Here is a 21335-nt window from a genome sequence, read left to right as displayed (position 1 = left end):
AGCTGATACACTCATGGGGACAAGCTTGGTGAGGCTTGGTTGCCAGATAAGTCTGAATACTTGGAATTTGTATTCATAATGCATATATGTGAGCTTATAAGCATGTGTAAATATAACAAGAAGTTTAATGCGCTTCATTGTAATGAACATGTCGTGTCTGGATACTAATATTTACTTGGTTTGATGTTTTTCACACGCATCTCTGTCGGGGGATGTGGTGTGCGGACCTGGCTCCCCGCCCCAGCCCAGCACAGTGATGAGCAGCGGTGACTGGGAGTTGTGGATCAGCTCACGTTCTGCTCCTCTCAGCGCTACACGACCTTTGTGTGTCTGTGGTGTCAAGTTGTGTTTGTGTCGCATTGCTCTCACGAGTCGAAGCAGTTTTTCATTTTTGTCCGGCGATGTGTTGAACCCATGTTAGTCCTCGCCACCAGCGTTAGCCAGGTAATGCTAGCAGACTAGCAGCGGAGGTTACCGCTGTGTTTGCCGTTGCTAGGCCGGTCTTGTGGTCTCGTTGTGGGTTGTCGTCGGCATTAGCTCACGTCGGTTAGCTGACCCGCTGCTGTGCTAGCATCAGCTGGACAGGTTCTGTAAAACGCGTGTGTTCTCGACATGTTCCGGTGGTGAAGTCTCCATAAAGGCTGTCACTTGACAACCCGAGCTTCCAGCGTTGAGTCGTTGACATGGCAGCTCGTAGCTGAAGGTTCCCCGGCTAACTTGAGCTAAACTAGGGGAGAGGATTCCATCGTCAGAGCAGTGTGCATCAGGAGAGATGTCAAGGCTAAAGTCTATTCATAGTTCAGTGTTGCTGAGTTTAAGCAGGTTTTTCAGGTTGTGTGTTTTATCAAGGTTATCATGGAAGGTGGGTTCTAATCACTGCATGTGTCTTCTCCAGCAGACTCTGATGAGGGCATCTCTACAGGCCAACTGTTCCTGACACTGCACCTGGAAGACGTGTGAGCTTGGCTGCAGATCGTCACCATGTCCAAGAGCAAGAGTTCGGAGTCAGTGAAGGTGGTGGTCCGTTGTCGCCCAATGAATGAAAAAGAACAGGCTAGCAAATTTGAAAGGGTGGTCTCTGTGGATGTGAAACTGGGACAAATTATTGTCAGGAACCCCAGAGAAGCTTCAGCCAGCGAAGCTCCCAAAGTCTTCACTTTTGATTCAGTGTACGACTGGAACTCTAAACAAATAGATCTGTACGATGAAACCTTCAGGCCACTGGTGGACTCAGTTCTTCTTGGCTTCAATGGGACCATCTTTGCCTATGGGCAGACGGGTACAGGGAAGACATACACAATGGAGGGGGTGAGACATGATCCAGAGAGGAGAGGGGTGATCCCTAACTCCTTTGAGCACATCTTCACACACATCTCACGATCCCAGAATCAGCAGTACCTGGTGAGAGCGTCATATCTTGAAATTTACCAAGAGGAGATCAAAGACTTGCTTTCCAAGAACCAATCCCATCGTCTTGAGCTGAGAGAGAGGCCTGACACGGGCGTTTATGTCAAAGACCTGTCGTCCTTTGTCACCAAGAGTGTGCGAGAGATCGAGCATGTCATGAACGTGGGCAACCAGAATCGTTCTGTGGGTGCTACGAACATGAACGAACACAGCTCCCGATCTCACGCCATTTTTGTCATCACCGTTGAGTGCAGTGAGTTGGGTGTAGACGGGGAGAACCATATCAGAGTTGGCAAACTGAACCTGGTAGATTTAGCCGGCAGTGAAAGGCAGACCAAGACTGGTGCCCAGGGGGAGAGGCTTAAAGAAGCCACAAAGATCAACCTGTCGCTTTCTGCTCTGGGGAATGTCATATCAGCTCTGGTGGATGGCAGGAGCAGCCACATCCCCTACCGAGATTCAAAACTCACCCGTCTGCTGCAGGACTCCCTGGGGGGCAACGCCTGCACCGTCATGGTTGCCAACATTGGGCCGGCATCCTACAACATGGAGGAGACCTTGACAACACTGCGCTACTCCAACAGGGCAAAGAATATCAAGAATAAACCACGCATCAATGAGGACCCCAAGGATGCCCTACTGAGGGAGTTTCAGGAGGAGATCGCCAGGCTGAAGGAGCAGCTGCAGAAGCGCTCTGGGGAAAAAAAGAAAAGGAAGCAGAGGAGGAGAACTGGGGAAGGGAGCGATGGTGAGGATCTGGAAGGAGAGACAGAGGATGATGATGAAGATGGAGAAGACAAAGGAGATTACTGGCGGGAGCAGCAGGAGAAGCTGGAGAGAGAGAGGAAGGCCATCATGGAGGATCACAGTCTGGTGGCTGAGGAGAAAGTTCGGCTGCTCAACAAGAAGGAGAAGAAAATGGAAGACTTGAGGAGAGAGAGGGAGGCTGGAGAGATGCTTGCAGCTAAAGTTAAGGTAGGCAGACTTTTCTAGAGAGGTGTGTTTCTGAACAGCTACAATGTTACTGTCGCCTTAACACAACACATTTGATTTTCATTACATGCAATTGAAGCAACAATTGAATTGTCTAAAATGTACACACAGGCCAGTGGATCTGTTTGTTGTTCTGCTAGTGAGAGGGAATTGCCTTTATATCCTGTGTTTTCATCATGTATTTTTCTTCATTCAGGCAATGGAGAGTAAGCTTCTGGTTGGGGGGAAGAACATAGTGGATCACACCAACGAGCAACAGAAAATGCTGCAGCAGAGGAGGCATGAAATCGCTGAACAGGTAAATCAAACAACTGAAAAGTGGAGCCCTCTATAAGAATTACTGTAGACTGTAGATTTCTAGCATGTCGGAAATCTAGACTCATCTCCAGTCTATCAACATATAGGTGCGTGGTCACTAAAATCGATGGTCCCAATCCACAGGTATTTCTTTTGTCTGTATCCTTTTCAAATGTTAGGAAAGAGGTCTCTCCATATATCAATTAGACCGACCTCCTCCTGGACATGTGGGTCCACCTTGATACAGTAAAGGCTTTAATCAGAGTTTGTGCTTTTAAGCCTTAGGTGCAGCACACAAGTCTAAACTGAATGAATGTGAAATCAGTGTGAAGAGCTCTAATCACTGACATAGACTTACTGTTGTAGTCTGATTTTTAATTGAAAACCTTATAATGTAAATTACAGCATACTTGTAATAGCAGTAACAGTATATTATACTTTTTAAAGCACTTTCTAAATAAAGAGAGTTCATATTTATCTGACTGATTTTATCAACTGATGAAAAAGCAGCCATGTGTAAGTAATATAGAAAATTGTGGATGTGATGCATTGAAATGTATCGATGCATCATTGTGCATTCAAATTGTTGACTGCTGAATCGCAATCGAATCGTGAGGCTAGTGAAGATGCACTCTAATAGCCATGTGTATTAGACTGACGTTGTATCTTTAAGATTAGAAAACATTGCAGATCTACTCCCTGAACAAACAAGAACAGATAAGAAAAAACAACCGCACTACTCTCTCTCTACTAATGTGATGTTCAATGAACTGTCACTTCCTCCAGCTTAATGTGTCATTCTGTGAGCCCCTGCTGCAGAAAAGAACTGGGGCAACATTCACTCTAATTCTTCTTGTGTGTGATATTTTAACCAGATAAATCAGTCGTGTAGTGTGAACTGTACAGCGAGCCGACGACTCCGAATATCATGTCATCAGAACTTGGCTTTACTGAATAGTTGTAGGCCTGTCAATCCCAGCTGACATTGGGCTAGAGACGGGGTACACTATGGACAGATCAACAGTCCATCACTGGGCTGACGGACGCAAACAACCATTCACGCTCACATTCACATCTATAGGCTATTCAGGGATATGGCTCTGTGGTCTAAAGTTTAAAATGTGTGTTTGCAGAAACGCAGAGAGCGAGAGATGCAGCAACAGATGGAGAGTCGTGACGAGGAGACTCTGGAACTGAAGGAGACCTATACTTCCTTACAGCAGGAGGTCGACATCAAAACCAAGAAGCTGAAAAAGGTATCAGCTCCAACCTACTGTCCTTCCTCTTCACTCACTTGTTTTCAGGATACATCTCCTGTCCTGGCCACTGTAATTTATTCTGAGTACATACAAATTCACTGATAGAATAAATATTAATTATTTGTAAAAGCTGAGGTCAGCATTACTGTTTAATTTTGCAAATCTGATGTGCTCTACCTCAGAGGATTGATGTGTCTGGTAATAAAAAGCCTTGCAGGTAAGTATGTCAGGTACCATTTTAAAGTGAGTAAAAATATACATGACTGCCTTTGTTGAAATCAGTGAAATCACGACAGTCAGTGTTTAAACCAAACTCTAAGACTGAATATACGTCTCATCATGCAAACCCTGGTTTCATTCCTCCTCTGTGCTTCAGCTGTTTGCCAAGCTGCAGGCAGTGAAGGCCGAAATCCAAGACATCCAGGAGGCACACATCAGAGAGCGCCAGGACCTGGAACAGACCCAGAATGAGCTCACCAGGGACCTCAAACTCAAGTAAGGAGCTTGCAAATCATACTGTTGGCCATCAGTAGTATATCTATGATGAACACAATCTGTCCGGCTCCAGGAGAGAACACACATGGCTACAAAGTTATGTGGTTGCAAACTTAGCAACTAGTTCTGTTCAACCAGATTTCCCTTTAAATATGTCACTGTCATTATTAATGAATATGAGGTTAAATTCTGTGTATAATTACTTAACAGCATCCTAAAATAAGCAGAGCTCCTGAGTGTTCATGTCTTGCTGCCATTCTCTACTTGCCTCTTGTCAGCCTCTTACTACCTCTGGCTAATAGTCTTGTCTATTTGTCTTTCAGACATCTGATCATTGAGAACTTCATTCCCCTGGAAGAGAAGAACAAAATAGTCAGCAGAGCTTACATTGATGAAGAGGATGAGTACTGGAAGATGAAGCCCATCACACGTGTAGAGGAGTAAGTTACACAATATTCTGAGCATGTTTTTCTGTAAATTCTTCATCTAGATAAGAAGTGCTTTAGGTGTGTAATTATACCACTGGGGACAGATCAGACAGCCAAAGACCCAGACAACGGTGTAAGGACTACAGATTGAATGTGGCAAGATAAGACATTGAATCCAAAACAAAATGCAACAACTGTGAAGATGTATTCAAGAACGAATGTGGTGTGAAAAGTTGCTGAGGCCAGTTCTAAGAGCAATAACAGCAAGGCAAAGCGTCAAGTATCAGCCAGAGAGCTATTTTCGAGTTTATTAGTACTGCTTGTCAGTTGGTGGAGGACCAGGACCAAGAGGAAAACCTGCAGTGCTCTGGGCATCAGCAGACCACAGTAGAAGAGCGATAATAGATTTGCAGAAATAGTTACGGATGCTCAAGAAAAGGTGGAATAAGGCACGTGACAAGGAAAAGGCAGCCCTACACCAACTAAACTCAGGGTCGATTTGGAAAAAGCAGAGGGAGAAGCATCAACAGATGAAAGCCTTTTATTAGCCCATTCCAATTCACAGCTGATTTCCTAAGAAAGAGGAAGGCTGGTTTCTGCGAAGAATGAGGTGTAGGATTGTGTGGCAAAAGCACATGGCAATCCCATCAGAGATATTCCACTTGGAGACTGTCCTTTCCAATTATAAGCATGCAAGCCTTAGGAAGTAAGGGCAGCAGTAAAAAAAAAAAAAAAACCCATGCAGGGTTTACTCCAGGAACATCGGGCACCACTTATAAGATCTACAAAAACTGTCTACAGCCATTAAAGAGGCTATCAAACCTTTACGGCCACACTGGAAGAAGAAGCAGGAGCCTCGTCTCTAAACACTGACTGAGGGTTGTTTCGCTCCTAAATAACGGATCAAGACTAATTCAAGAGATCTTCCTGCTAGATGTTGAAGGGAAAATATTCTGGTTCATCATTGCAATCTTATCTTTGCCAACAAGCCCCAGGGTACTGTGGATTTCTTGAGCAAACATCAGTAATAACAACACTCTCAATCGTATGATCACATCTCGCCAACCCCTAACAACCTGAAGATGTACAGAGCAACCATCTGTACCTTGCATCACATCCTTACCTGCTTTCCTGAAGCATTTTGAGTCGGTCGGGACAGATGGAGGCACAACAATGTCTTTCATCTGGCAGAGAAATTGTCAAATGGACAGACCTGCAGAACATTTCCCAACAACATAAACGCATCCTGTCCCCATCAAGAGGAGAGACTTGCAACATCACATATAAAGTAGCTCTTACATTTTCTGCTTGTTGTAAAGCATCACTGAAGTTTATTTTACCTGTGGATGTTAAGTGGGAATATACAACTTCCCCCCCAAAGCATTTCTATGGTGTCAGGTGGTATTTATGTCAATGCTGCTTTTAAAAACAGTGAATTAAATCATTAATTTATGTATCATTATCCTGCACAGTCATAATTAATTTAATGTCAAATACCAATTTTTCCCATGATGCTTCACTTGCTGCTTCAGTGAACATCAGATGATGAACAAGCCTCTGTCTGCAGTCGGCTACAGGAGGCCCCTCTGTCACCACGCTCGCATGGCCATGATGATGAAGCCTGACACAAGATACAAAGTAAGCTGCACTTTCTCTTCACCTGTTTCACTGATGAACATTTTCAAGCTCACTCCAAGAGCATCTCTCCACATAAAAACCACATTCACTGTGACTTTGCATTCGTCATCCTCATCTCATGTTTCACAGGTTACACCACAAGGGACAGGGCTGAAATTAAATGTGCAGACAATCAATACAAAACCTCCCACTGCAAGGCAGCTTTAACAGCATAGTAAGACGTAATTTAGTGGAAGTGATTTGTTTCTAATCAGAGGCACAGAGCGCAGCACAGCTCTACTATGAAGCAACATCCCAGGATATTAGGTTAAAGATCTTTCATGTTGATATAAAAAACAAGCAGGGACATGTGAGTGTCTAGGTAACGAGAAATGTTGTGTGGACCTGTTGCTGCTGTTCACAGCAGCTGCAGGTGAGTGATGATGTGAATCCTCATGTTCTACTCTTTAATGCTGCTGTTTGCACATGTACAAATGAATCCTTGTTATTTAAAATGTTCATCCCAAACATAAAAATGTATGTATATTTTGTGCTTTGCCCCCAGGCTGTTAACATCCAGATCCTGGACATGGACCTTCCAACACGGACGACTATAGACTATCAGGAGCCGGCAATCGCCCCGACAGTGGCAGCAGCTCTGAGGGACGCTCTCAGGGATGAGGATGAGATCCAGGTAGATGCCTTAGGCTTTTACAGCAGTTTAGGACCAACCCCACCAGCCAGCGCTGTCTCCAGCCTCAAGAAACCAAAGTCTGGGTAAGTTCACTGTCACCAGTAAGCACTCCTTTAGCTGTCAATGCCACATGTTGTACTATTTAATAGTTTTTAATTCAGTTCAATTTCATGAAAGAGCTTTCTGTACTGTCCTGCAGTTTGACTGGATCTTGAAATATTTGTTTTTCGTCTGGAAACAAAAATCATAGAACTTGTTAATAACAAGTTCAAATGTTTAGATTCATGACCTTTGCAGTCATTCCCCAAATTCTGTTCAACTCTCTGGTTTTGCTCTCTGTCACTCAGTCGACCCAGAACCGGCAAGAAGTCAAGCACCCCGACGTCTCCTTTCAGCCCCTCCAGTCCAGGATCTCCTCTTTACCCACAATGCCGCGGCCTGGTGCCCAAGTGACAGCTTCTGCCACCACTATCTCTACCACTGACCTCTCTCGTGCACCTTTCCACTTTGGGACTCAACTTTGAGAGAATGGGTTTGGTTCTAGTTGTTTTTGTTGTCTGGACTACAGAATCTGGGATTCTGTAAACATTCAAGAAAACTTTCGTACTAATGCTGCTTTATAGGTTTTAACTGTAGCCACACCACTATTAACTGTTGTCATGAGCTTTTTCCTTTGGAGATTTGAAACCCACTCATCCTGAGTGTGAGCCAATACAACACCAGGGCAGCAGCCACGCCTGAAGCCTCACATCACTCCACACTGCTATTAGCTGCTATGAATGTCTTACATTTCACACTCACTTACACAGTGTTCTTAATGTATGCGAAAAAAATGAAGGGGTGTGTTTGTGTGTGCTGAACATTTGTATGTGTGTGTGTCTTGTTGTCCGTTAAGCTGTGCTGTCTTATTCTGATGATTTTAAGGTGCAGGTGTTTTGTGTCTTTAAAGGAATAGTTCCACATTTTAGTAAGTATACTTTCTTGCCAGATGAGATGACCATCACCAATCTCATGTCTATTGAAGCCTGAAGTAATCAGCTTGTCTTGGCTGGCTTCACTGGTTGCCTGGCAACCTCATGGTGACAAGGAGGCTCCAGGAAGTCTTAATGCTAAGCTAAGCTAATCACCTACTGGCTGTGGCTTCATACTCAGTACAGACATTAGAGTAACAAGTGAGGGTATTTCCTAAAACATTGGACTGTTCCTTGAGCTGTGTTTGATTGTATAGTCAGAAAGTCACCTGTCACCGGTTGCTGTAAAGAGAAAATGCTGTTCTTCCTGGGGCACATCAGATGGAGGCAGGAGCGGTGGGAGAGAGCTGCTCACATTTACATAAACATTCTGGGCTTAGTGACACTGCAGTAGGCCACCGGACATCCCAGCAGGAGATGAATGCTAATCACACCCTGAGTCACGGAACACTTACTTTTCCACTGATGCTGTTGCTCAGGTTCATCAGGGTTCCACGGTGCCTTAAACTGTGCCCTTCAGCTCTGCTCCTTCATTTTAGGACTGCTCACACATTCAAACACGCTCTTCTATGTCAGTGTTATTTTGTCTGCTCATTCATTTTGACATCAAGGAATTATTTACAGCACAGTCCTGACATTCCAGTCAGAATGAAAGAAATGGAGAGGCAGAGCATGTGGGCACAGCAATCAACTGTGCAGAAGAGGGATGTCATGTTCATGTCATCTACTTCTGTTAGTGAGAAAAACTGGTCTAACGGAACACTCAAAACCCTGAGTGTTGATCTTCACAGTATTGTGGTGGTGCCTCAAAACTCAGTCAAAACACTATGTACTTAAATGGATCTGAAACAGTGACTGAATATAAAGATGGTTGACAGGTCTCCGCCTCCTCAGCAAACATGGAAGAGGTGGGGTTTATGATCCATACTGCAGCCAGCCACCAGGGGGCGATCAAGATGTTTTGGCTTCACCTTTGTCATGTTGACCATCATTATAAACAGTCTCTGATCTCAACATGAACCATTCCATTTGCCTGCAGGTGAACAATATGCAGTTTTGACCTCCACTGTTCAGTCTGCCTCTCTGCTGCTCTTTGTCACGCATACTCTTCACTGAAGGGTTGGGCAACGTCAACTTAATTGGCATATGACAATGTATGCAATGAAACATTGTGATGGACAATGACATTGGCGGAGGTCATCTCATCTCTGACCCACTACAGTGTAAATGTTGATTTGTTTGAAATGACACCACAATACCAACACTGATCACCACATAATGATCGATCCTTTTCTTAAATGAGTTCAATCTGTCTTCGTAGCTGCTCGCAATCATTTAGTAATTCAGCCCGTCACGACTCTGCTCACTCTCTTCCTCGCTCGCTCTGACAGGCAGAATTTGTAAATTTAGACAATATATGGAAACCAGAAGGAAATGGTGGGGTGTGCTTGTGTAAACTTCATTGTTTTGGCAGCGTGAATGTTAGAGACAGAGAGGAGCAGTAAAATACTGACAGCTGGTAAAAACTGTAAAAGCTCATTTTTTTTACAGTCCAAACATGTATGAAAGATGAAATGGACACTGTAAGCAGACTACCTGATCACTATAAACAAATTATTTTAACAGCATTTGTTTAGGAATTAGTATTTTTCTACGTTATAGTAGACGCTGAAATTATGGTAATTGCATGGCAGGCTGCACCCCTCTGTCAGTGTTCAACGGGGGGGCATCATGGCTGTCAGCCATTGTCAATGGATGATGGGATGGTCCATCAGCTGTTTGGCCCATGCCTACATACAGAAATATGTTGTGTAGTTAGATATGTAACAGTGAATACAGACTGGTTCAGAGGCATCCTCAGACATTTTTGCAGCTGTAAAAAAAAATGTAGTCTAACTTATAATTTCTCATTTTTATATGCAGATGTAGATATCATTTTTTATTCTTTTTCTTGAAAATAAATTGTTTTATTTTTTGAGCTTTACAATTTCATTTCTTTTTTTGCGTGATACATGTATTATTTCCTCTTTTGTATACAGTAAGGTGCAGGCTTTTTGGTTGTGTGCTTGTGTGTACATGTTTAATTGTGTTGGTTGATGAGTCTGCCACAGATAAAAGCGTGAGTCGCATGTAGATTCATGTCACAGCTGAGTATTTACACATTGACTATACATCTATCTTCATAAACACAAATATAATTTTTAAAATAAGGCCTGATTATTGTAACCACCACTGCACTGTTATGTACCTTGCGCATGATTCAAGCACGCTTAAGAAATACATATGGTTGTGTATTCATCACTCATAGGAATCTGATTATCGGAATGTGAATATCTTAATTTAACTGAAAACCTTTGTGTGTGTATCCTGAAGCCACATCACCTGATCAAACTGCATATCTGAGATTTAAGTGACCAACTTTGATGCTGATGATGCTTTTGTAGCCAAATGACGGTTGCTGGTGCACTTCTGACTGTGTGTTGAAGTCTTTTACATGTTTAGTTTCTTTTAATTATTAAAGACAATTCAATAATAAGATGGCAGTATGTCCCGTCTCTGGAATATTTAAAAGAGGCACACGTGATCACATTTAACATAAACCTCCAGCCTCATGTCCTATGTAAGGAAAACAGTAATGCATCTACCTTTTGAACAAAAGTCTGTGTCACTGTCTGTCTGTGGAACACATATCTCACAAACCATTCATCTAATCAGCTTTGCACTTGAATTGTTTGTTTTAATACTTACTGTATCAATGCTCCAGAGAAGTGCAGTGTCGAGTTTGGGGTGATTTGGACATGTCAACAGTCTATGGACTGGGTTAAACATGTCTTCAGTGTCCTTGGATACTCTGTACTCTGAATTATGGAGCTTTAATTTTTAAAAGATGTGAACTTGAGTCTGAACATTGTAATTTGCTTAGCAGACCTCTTTAACTAACCTCCGTTAGTTAAATAAATGATTCAAACTTATAAAAGCCGCACAAGTGAACAATAATAAAGCAAATTCAGTTTCATTTTATGTAAAACATTGACTATAAAATCTCTATTGCAGATAAACCAGGTAGGCTGAACACAAAATATTCTAACATCACTGCAGAACTTTTTCTAAAATGTTTTTCACCAATAAAGAGATATGATTTTATAACATAGGACACGATGGTGAATATTCCTTGTACATTTGAAGGTCCCCGGGGGGCTGCAGACTTTGCAGCCTCCTCACAGATGGCACAGGTGCAAAGAGGAGACATTATGTTGTGGGCCTCTCTGACACACCTGACTTGGTTTATATCTGCTGTTGTAGAGAGGGAGAGACACCCACGATGTTTCCTGCGTTCTCACTTCCCTCTGCAGACTCTGGCCTGCAACTTCACAGTTTCCATACCAGACAGAGATGCAGTGTGTCTCTAGTGTGTTTTCATAATGGCTGGTGTTGGCTGTCCTCACTCTGCGCAGGAAGTGGAGACGTCAGATGGTGGAGGTTCTCATTAACTTTGATGAATTGATCATAATCCAGACTCATCTGATGATTTCTTCAAATCTCCTTAAATATATAGGGACAAGCGTAGAGACGCTCGGTTGCCAGATATGTCCGAATACGTGGAATTTGTATACTTAAGAATGCATGCGTGTGAGCTTGTATGTATATGTTGATGCGTGTATAAACATCATAAACAATTTAATGTTACAATGCACTTCATCGAAATGAACATGTCATGTCTGGATACTAATATTTACTTGGTTTGATGTTTTTCACACGCATCTCTGTCGGGGGATGCGGTGTGCGGACCTGGCAGCCCGCCCCAGCCCAGCACAGTGATGAGCAGCGGTGACTGGGAGTTGTGGATCAGCTCACGTTCTGCTCCTCTCAGCGCTACACGACCTTTGTGTGTCTGTGGTGTCAAGTTGTGTTTGTGTCGCTTTGCTCTCACGAGTCGAAGCAGTTTTTCATTTTTGTCCGGCGATGTGTTGAACCCATGTTAGTCCTCGCCACCAGCGTTAGCCAGGTAATGCTAGCAGGCTAGCAGCGGAGGTTACCGCTGTGTTTGCCGTTGCTAGGCCGGTCTTGTGGTCTCGTTGTGGGTTGTCGTCGGCATTAGCTCACGTCGGTTAGCTGACCCGCTGCTGTGCTAGCATCAGCTGGACAGGTTCTGTAAAACGCGTGTGTTCTCGACATGTTCCGGTGGTGAAGTCTCCATAAAGGCTGTCACTTGACAACCTGAGCTTCCAGCGTTGACTCGTTGACATGGCAGCTCGTAGCTGCAGGTTCACCGGCTAACTTGAGCTAAACTAGGGGAGAGGCATTCCATCGTCAGAGCAGTGTGCTAATGCTGCTGTTCTCCACTGTCATGAACATAATTCATGTTTAATGACGAAGATCAATATCAGTTCAATGCTTTGCTCAGTATTATTGAGGTGTGTTTCTGGAGAACAGTTTGAAACCACCTGCAACACAGGTGTTAGCATCAGGAGAGACGTCAAGGCTAAAGTCTATTCATAGTTCAGTGTTGCTGAGTTTAAGCAGGGTTTTCAGGTTGTGTGTAAGAGTGTGTTTTATCAAGGTTATCATGGAAGGTGTGTTCTAATCATTGCATGTGTCTTCTCCAGCAGACTCTGATGAGGGCATCTCTACAGGCCAACTGTTCCTGACACTGCACCTGGAAGACGTGTGAGCTTGGCTGCAGATCGTCACCATGTCCAAGAGCAAGAGTTCGGAGTCAGTGAAGGTGGTGGTCCGTTGTCGTCCAATGAATGAAAAAGAACAGGCTAGCAAATTTGAAAGGGTGGTCTCTGTGGATGTGAAACTGGGACAAATTGTTGTCAGGAACCCCAGAGAAGCTTCAGCCAGCGAAGCTCCCAAAGTCTTCACTTTTGATTCAGTGTACGACTGGAACTCTAAACAAATAGATCTGTACGATGAAACCTTCAGGCCACTGGTGGACTCAGTTCTTCTTGGCTTCAATGGGACCATCTTTGCCTATGGGCAGACGGGTACAGGGAAGACATACACAATGGAGGGGGTGAGACATGATCCAGAGAGGAGAGGGGTGATCCCTAACTCCTTTGAGCACATCTTCACACACATCTCACGATCCCAGAATCAGCAGTACCTGGTGAGAGCGTCATATCTTGAAATTTACCAAGAGGAGATCAAAGACTTGCTTTCCAAGAACCAATCCCATCGTCTTGAGCTGAGAGAGAGGCCTGACACGGGCGTTTATGTCAAAGACCTGTCGTCCTTTGTCACCAAGAGTGTGCGAGAGATCGAGCATGTCATGAACGTGGGCAACCAGAATCGTTCTGTGGGTGCTACGAACATGAACGAACACAGCTCCCGATCTCACGCCATTTTTGTCATCACCGTTGAGTGCAGTGAGTTGGGTGTAGACGGGGAGAACCATATCAGAGTTGGCAAACTGAACCTGGTAGATTTAGCCGGCAGTGAAAGGCAGACCAAGACTGGTGCCCAGGGGGAGAGGCTTAAAGAAGCCACAAAGATCAACCTGTCGCTTTCTGCTCTGGGGAACGTCATATCAGCTCTGGTGGATGGCAGGAGCAGCCACATCCCCTACCGAGATTCAAAACTCACCCGTCTGCTGCAGGACTCCCTGGGGGGCAACGCCTGCACCGTCATGGTTGCCAACATTGGGCCGGCATCCTACAACATGGAGGAGACCTTGACAACACTGCGCTACTCCAACAGGGCAAAGAATATCAAGAATAAACCACGCATCAATGAGGACCCCAAGGATGCCCTACTGAGGGAGTTTCAGGAGGAGATCGCCAAGCTGAAGGTGCAGCTGCAAAAGCGCTCTGGGGGAAAAAAGAAAAGGAAGCAGAGGAGGAGAACTGGGGAAGGGAGCGATGGTGAGGATCTGGAAGGAGAGACAGAGGATGATGATGAAGATGGAGAAGACAAAGGAGATTACTGGCGGGAGCAGCAGGAGAAGCTGGAGAGAGAGAGGAATGCCATCATGGAGGATCACAGTCTGGTGGCTGAGGAGAAAGTTCGGCTGCTCAACAAGAAGGAGAAGAAAATGGAAGACTTGAGGAGAGAGAGGGAGGCTGGAGAGATGCTTGCAGCTAAAGTTAAGGTAGGCAGACTTTTCTAGAGAGGTGTGTTTCTGAACAGCTACAATGTTACTGTCGCCTTAACACAACACATTTGATTTTCATTACATGCAATTGAAGCAACAATTGAATTGTCTAAAATGTACACACAGGCCAGTGGATCTGTTTGTTGTTCTGCTAGTGAGAGGGACTTGCCTTTATATCCTGTGTTTTCATCATGTATTTTTCTTCATTCAGGCAATGGAGAGTAAGCTTCTGGTTGGGGGGAAGAACATAGTGGATCACACCAACGAGCAACAGAAAATGCTGCAGCAGAGGAGGCATGAAATCGCTGAACAGGTAAATCAAACAACTGAAAAGTGGTGCATTGGCCGAGAGGGGGAGTACACCCTGGAAAGACACAAACAACCACACGCTCACATTCACACCCACACAGAATTTAGGGATATGGCTCTACAGTAAAACAATAGTGCAACACTGGACTGTGTTGTGATGAGCAGCCTGTGGAGGTGGTGACGATAATGTTGATTTTTCAATGGAATAGATGGGTTAATTGCATTGCAACAATAGCTTAATGAAGCCTCATTAATGAAGCTAAGATGACTGTATCATGTGTGACCCGACAAGATGACCGTTGGTGACCTGCCTCATGGCAGATTTATCATGAACCTTTATCTAGCCACTGGGAATCACTGTGCTCATCTCCTCCACAGAGACCTTGAAGAGGCCCTTGGCCTGTGTCTGTGACTTAGTGCCTTATCTCCTTGGGGTTTACTTTATACTCCATTCTCACACACACACACACACACACACACACATATCTGCTCCTTACACACACGCATCACCTCTTTACTAAAGCTGCATAAAAGAGCACGCCCGAGAATGTTTCTTGGTCTGACCCATCTTTACATGTCTGCATGCTGTCAGATCTGTTTGACCTGATCTTTGCCAAAAAAGAAACGTGCACTTAAAAGACCATTATGATCAGTTCTCTTTATTTCAGAAGTGTCGCCAAGTCAAATTTCTTCACACTAGAATCTCTCAACATAACAAGCTCCCTTTCAGTCAGAGACTTCTGTGTAGCCTGATCTCACACACAGAACTGTGGTCTAAAGTTTAAAATGTGTGTTTGCAGAAACACAGAGAGCGAGAGATGCAGCAACAGATGGAGAGTCGGGACGAGGAGACTCTGGGACTGAAGGAGACCTATACTTCCTTACAGCAGGAGGTCGACATCAAAACCAAGAAGCTGAAAAAGGTATCAGCTCCAACCTAGTGTATGTGAGAGAGAGTGAGTGTGAGAGAGAGAGAGAGCGAAAAGCAGTGTCAGTGTGTGTGCGCTACTTTTCCCTCAGGTTCTGAAACTATATAAAGAAGCTAGGCAATTACTTTATATAGTCAACCGCTCAAAGTGAGGACGTTGATCTGGGACAAATGCGATCACTAGAAATCTCCACAGTAGAATTTAGTGTGGAGGAGGCGGAGCGAGATCTGATGGAGTACCTTGCACTTCTCCATTCTCTTTCTATTGTCTTGTTCCAACAATGAATCATTGTAGGAAAAACCCATCAATGATCTTAATACCTTTAATTTATTAACTAGAGCAGTAGGAATCCATCTGATTGGCCAAATATATTGACATTCCGAGGGTGAATACATGGCACATTGACATCATTTATCACAGTTCAAGTAGTCTTTTGCAATACTTGTGTCGTGCATGTTGATTAAATTTTGGACATATCGTGCAGCCCTAGTCAGCATTACTGTTTAATTTTGCAAATCTGATGTGCTCTACCTCAGAGGATTGATGTGTCTGGTAATAAAAAGCCTTGCAGGTAAGTATGTCAGGTACCATTTTAAAGTGAGTAAAAATATACATGACTGCCTTTGTTGGTGAAATCAGATATTCCATTACTCTTCATGACAGTCAGCGTTTAAACCAAACTCTAAGACTGAATATACGTCTCATCATGCAAACCCTGGTTTCATTCCTCCTCTGTGCTTCAGCTGTTTGCCAAGCTGCAGGCAGTGAAGGCCGAAATCCAAGACATCCAGGAGGCACACATCAGAGAGCGCCAGGACCTGGAACAGACCCAGAATGAGCTCACCAGGGACCTCAAACTCAAGTAAGGAGCTTGCAAATCATACTGTTGGCCATCAGTAGTATATCTATGATGAACACAATCTGTCCGGCTCCAGGAGAGAACACACATGGCTACAAAGTTATGTGGTTGCAAACTTAGCAACTAGTTCTGTTCAACCAGATTTCCCTTTAAAATATGTCACTGTCATTATTAATGAGTATGAGGTTTAATTTCTAGATTCTTGGATGCATCGCAATGGAGACGTGGACGACTCTGCATCGATGCAGAGACAGAACATAACTGATTCATGTTTTCTGCTACGTTCATTGTTTTAGCGATGTCCCGCTGCTGAATAATTATAATTACAACTGCTTCAGGATCAGCACAGATGCTCATTAAAGGTCTGGTCGTCCTGTGTCAGAGTCTCTGTCAGAGATTGCTTCCTCCTCACTCCCCCTCTGACCTGTGCTCACTTTGCACTTTAACAATAAACACCATCACTGATCACAAGGTATTAGGACATGTACAGTCCTGATGTTTACCGTGTGCACACATTCCCCTGCTACACACAACACGAGACGTAAAGTGACGCACGCAGTCAGGACATCAGTGTTAAAGCGACTGGAACGATCCAGAGTCATGATCCGATATCACTGATTAATATCTAAATACATGTGATTATCAGTTTGTGTAGACACACACACACACACTCCTGCAGATTAAGACAGCGCATGTTTTTACTTCATTGTTGCAGAAGAAACAACATCCTGTTTATCCAGGAACATAAATATGAATCCAGCAGGTTTTTATAAAGATCAGTTCTAAGTGTGATGATTAGAAAACAGCAGAGGCACAAAGTTATTGGATCGTGAGGCTAGTAAAGATGCACACCTTAAAATTTCTAGTCCATATCCTCAAAAAGGCAGAGCTCCTGGTTTCATAAATAAAAAAACACAGCAGGGTGAGAGTCACAAGACTTATTTATAATTATTCAGTCACATCTGAGTGTCTTGCTGTCATTCTCTGCTTGCCTCTTGTCAGCCTCTTACTACCTCTGGCTAATAACTTGTCTGTTTGTCTTTCAGACATCTGATCATTGAGAACTTCATTCCCCTGGAGGAGAAGAACAAAATAGTCAGCAGAGCTTACATTGATGAAGAGGATGAGCACTGGAAGATGAAACCCATCACACGTGTAGAGGAGTAAGTTACACAATATTCTGAGCATGTTTTTATGTAAAGTGATTTGTGGCAGAGTGAAATAAAGAACAGAGCGCAATATGAAATGATCTGTTTTTCAATCATTTCATTATATCATATTGCACAGCCTTAATGTCAAATGCCAAGCATTCCCATGATGCTTCATTAACTGCTTGTGTCTTCTTCAGTGAACATCGGATGATGAACAAGCCTCTGTCTGCAGTCGGCTACAGGAGGCCCCTCTGTCACCACGCTCGCATGGCCATGATGATGAAGCCTGACACGAGATACAAAGTAAGCTGCACTTTCTCTTTACCTGTTTCACTGATGAACATTTTCAAGCTCACTCCGAGAGCGTCTCTCCACATAAAAACCACATTCACAGTGACTTTGCATTCGTCATCCTCTTCTCATGTTTCACAGGTTACACCACAAGGGACAGGGCTGAAATTAAATGTTCAGACAATCAATACAAAACCTCCCACTGCAAGGCAGCTTTAACAGCATAGTTAGACGTAATTTAGTGGAAGTGATTCGTTTCTAATCAGAGGCACAGAGCGCAGCACAGCTCTACTATGAAGCAACATCCCAGGATATTAAGTTAAAGATCTTTCATGTTGATATAAAAAACAAGCAGGGACATGTGAGTGTCTAAGTAACGAGAAATGTTGTGTGGACCTGTTGCTGCTGTTCACAGCAGCTGCAGGTTAGTGATGATGTGAATCCTCATGTTCTACTCTTTAATGCTGCTGTTTGCACATGTACAAATGAATCCTTGTTATTTAAAATGTTCATCCCAAACATAAAAATGTATGTATATTTTGTGCTTCTCTGCCCCCAGGCTGTAAACATCCAGATCCTGGACATGGACCTTCCAACACGGACGACTATAGACTATCAGGAGCCGGCAATCGCCCCGACGGTGGCAGCAGCTCTGAGGGACGCTCTCAGGGATGAGGATGAGATCCAGGTAGATGCCTTAGGCTTTTACAGCAGTTTAGGACCAACCCCACCAGCCAGCACTGTCTCCAGCCTCAAGAAACCAAAGTCTGGGTAAGTTCACTGTCACCAGTAAGCACTCCTTCAGCTGTCAATGCCACATGTTGTCCTATTTAATAGTTTTTAATTCAGTTCAATTTCATGAAAGAGCTTTCTGTACTGTCCTGCAGTTTGACTGGATCTTGAAATATTTGTTTTTCGTCTGGAAACAAAAATCATAGAACTTGTTAATAACAAGTTCAAATGTTTAGATTCATGACCTTTGCAGTCATTCCCCAAATTCTGTTCAACTCTCTGGTTTTGCTCTCTGTCACTCAGTCGACCCAGAACCGGCAAGAAGTCGAGCACCCCGACGTCTCCTTTCAGCCCTTCCAGTCCAGGATCTCCTCTTTACCCACAATGCCGCGGCCTGGTGCCCAAGTGACAGCTTCTGCCACCACTATCTCTACCACTGACCTCCCTCGTGCACCTTTCCACTTTGGGACTCAACTTTGAGAGAATGGGTTTGGTTCTAGTTGTTTTTGTTGTCTGGACTACAGAATCTGGGATTCTGTAAACATTCAAGAAAACTTTCATACTAATGCTGCTTTATAGGTTTTAACTGTAGCCACACCACTATTAACTGTTGTCATGAGCTTCTTCCTTTGGAGATTTGAAACCCACTCATCCTGAGTGTGAGCCAATACAACACCAGGGCAGCAGCCACGCCTGAAGCCTCACATCACTCCACACTGCTATTAGCTGCTATGAATGTCTTACATTTCACACTCACTTACACAGTGTTCTTAATGTATGCGGAAAAAAATGAAGCGCTGCTAGAAGCCCAATCTTGATAGACTGTGCAGTTCTTCTTCATATCTTGCCAAATGTGTGGTTTGGCTTTTGATGTCCTCTCTCAAGGTTTGACACATGGACAAGACAGCTGTGCTGCACTTGTCACTGTGTGTCTGTGTGTGTGTGTGTGTGTATTAGTGATTGTAATACTTTATTTTATATATAGAGATGTAGATATATATATTTGTATTTTTATCCTGTTAGTTCTCTAAAAAAGATAGTTTTATTTTTTTAGCTTTGTAATTTAATATTAAGATTTAAGTGACCAACTCTCATGCTGATGATGCTTTTGTAGCCAAATAACGGTTGCTGGTGCACTTGTCTGTCTGTGTTAAAGTCTTTTACATGTTTAGTTTCTTTAGATTTTTAAAGACAATGACAAGATGGCTCTATGGGATATTTAAAAGAGGGACATGTGTTCACATTTAACACAAACCCCTCAGCTTGTTAGGTCCAGAAAACCATCCAAGGTACACAGGAGTGCTTGTCAATGTTTCTTAGATGATGACTTTCTGCAAGAAAATAATGAGGTCAAACTGTGGCCCTCATGTCCTTTGTAAGGAAAACAATATTAAATTGCAGCTTCTTGACTTTTCTTGAGCTTTTAATTGTATTACAGTCTCCCTGATTTCTTAAAACACAGGTGTTCCCCAAACTTTTCAGCCCCTGACCCCAAAATATCAGTACCAGAGTCATATGACACCTGACCATCCCCTGTAAGGATGTAGACTGGAGGGAGTTAGCAAAAATAAAAAAAATCACCTCTATATTTCCTGTGGTGCTGTAAATGCAACTGCTGCTAATCTGACATAACATCAGGGGTTACATGGGGAAATAAATGTGCATGCTTTTGTTTTTAACTAAAAAAATGTATCTGTAAAATGTATAATTTAAATATGGAATTTCTAATCATTTTAAATTGACTTTTTATCAAGATTGGTGGTGGCAGCAGTGCAGCACTGTGTGCTCGGCCACTGTCACAGACTAGAAGAATGCATTTGAATCACAAAACACATATGGGGCTATATTTTAATACCAATTGTGAACGCACGCGCTCAGACTTGTGACCAGATCACAAATCACAAAAACCACATGTTAGTACCTGTGTCCCTCCCCTAGAGGAAAAGGCCATTTTAGATTGACTGACTTGTTTTTTACTCTCCCTTTGTCCTTCCAGTGAGATTGAGTTAAAGGTACAGTGTGTAGAATTTAGTGACATCTAGTGGTGAAATTGCATGTCGCAGCTGAATACCCCTCACCTCACCCTCCCCTTCCAAACGTCACAGAGGACCTGTGGAAACCTTGAGTTGACATAACTCAAAGGTGTTTAGTTTGTCCAGTCTGGACTACTGTTAAAAACATGGTGGCCTCCATAAAGAGGACCTGCTCGATGGAAATATACCCTTCTAGGGTAAAGAAAACAATTCATACAATTTTGATGAAACACACTAGTGAAAACATCATGAGGATTATTTTATATTCAATTTGTGCCAATAGATCCCTTTCACCAAAATCTTACAAACTGAACCTTTAAGTGATTCTCTCTGTCAGAGTTAACTTTAAAACCAAGAAAAGCCTTGTAGGGGAAATCTGGTATTTTTCAACTTGTTCCCTGTGCTATAAATGTGGGCGTGGCAGTGAATTTGACCAATAGATTGTGTCCACCGGCAGCCGCAATATAGCAGAAGTGGCTGCAATGTTATCGTATAGGGGCAACTGCGACAGTCCAGGAAATGTCAACTCAAAGCTTTTTTTTCACTAATAAAAGGCACAAATTATTTATCTGGTTCTTTGCTGGTAACATCACTCATTACTAAGAGAAAATGCACGTCGCTTCTACCAGTCAGTTCATTTTCACACCCACATTTATAAATCTTCTGAGGCTTATTTACCTGTGTTAGACCAAGACGAGAGACTATGTGTGAAAGGATCAATACTGAAACCAGCAGCTGCTGCCTTCACCAAACTCATCAGTCATACCCACCTA

The 21335-nt window shown here is 43.4% G+C and overlaps 1 protein-coding gene across 7 annotated transcripts; it reads left to right on the top strand.

Moving 5' to 3' along the window:
- The first annotated feature begins 215 nt into the window (after positions 1 to 215).
- Positions 216 to 19961, top strand: kif3b (kinesin family member 3B). Of its 7 annotated transcripts, none has more exons than XM_069526579.1 (9): positions 216 to 444; positions 896 to 2382; positions 2597 to 2698; positions 3831 to 3953; positions 4333 to 4451; positions 4775 to 4891; positions 17704 to 17809; positions 18357 to 18568; positions 18833 to 19961. In XM_069526579.1, the coding sequence occupies exons 2-9, from the start codon at positions 982 to 984 to the stop codon at positions 18936 to 18938; spliced, it is 2286 nt and encodes a 761-aa protein (XP_069382680.1). In that variant the 5' UTR covers positions 216 to 444; positions 896 to 981; the 3' UTR covers positions 18939 to 19961. The 7 variants fall into 7 exon arrangements, with proteins under 7 accessions (XP_069382680.1, XP_069382681.1, XP_069382678.1 ...); XM_069526580.1 differs by lacking the exons at positions 17704 to 17809; positions 18357 to 18568; positions 18833 to 19961 and adding exons at positions 6412 to 6517; positions 7062 to 7273; positions 7538 to 10697; XM_069526577.1 differs by having other exon boundaries at positions 217 to 444; positions 899 to 2382.
- The last annotated feature ends 1374 nt before the right edge of the window (positions 19962 to 21335 follow it).

Source organism: Paralichthys olivaceus, chromosome 6 (assembly GCF_024713975.1).
Source record: "Paralichthys olivaceus isolate ysfri-2021 chromosome 6, ASM2471397v2, whole genome shotgun sequence".
Taxonomy (NCBI): domain Eukaryota; kingdom Metazoa; phylum Chordata; class Actinopteri; order Pleuronectiformes; family Paralichthyidae; genus Paralichthys; species Paralichthys olivaceus.
This window is presented reverse-complemented; position numbering and strand designations above follow the sequence as displayed.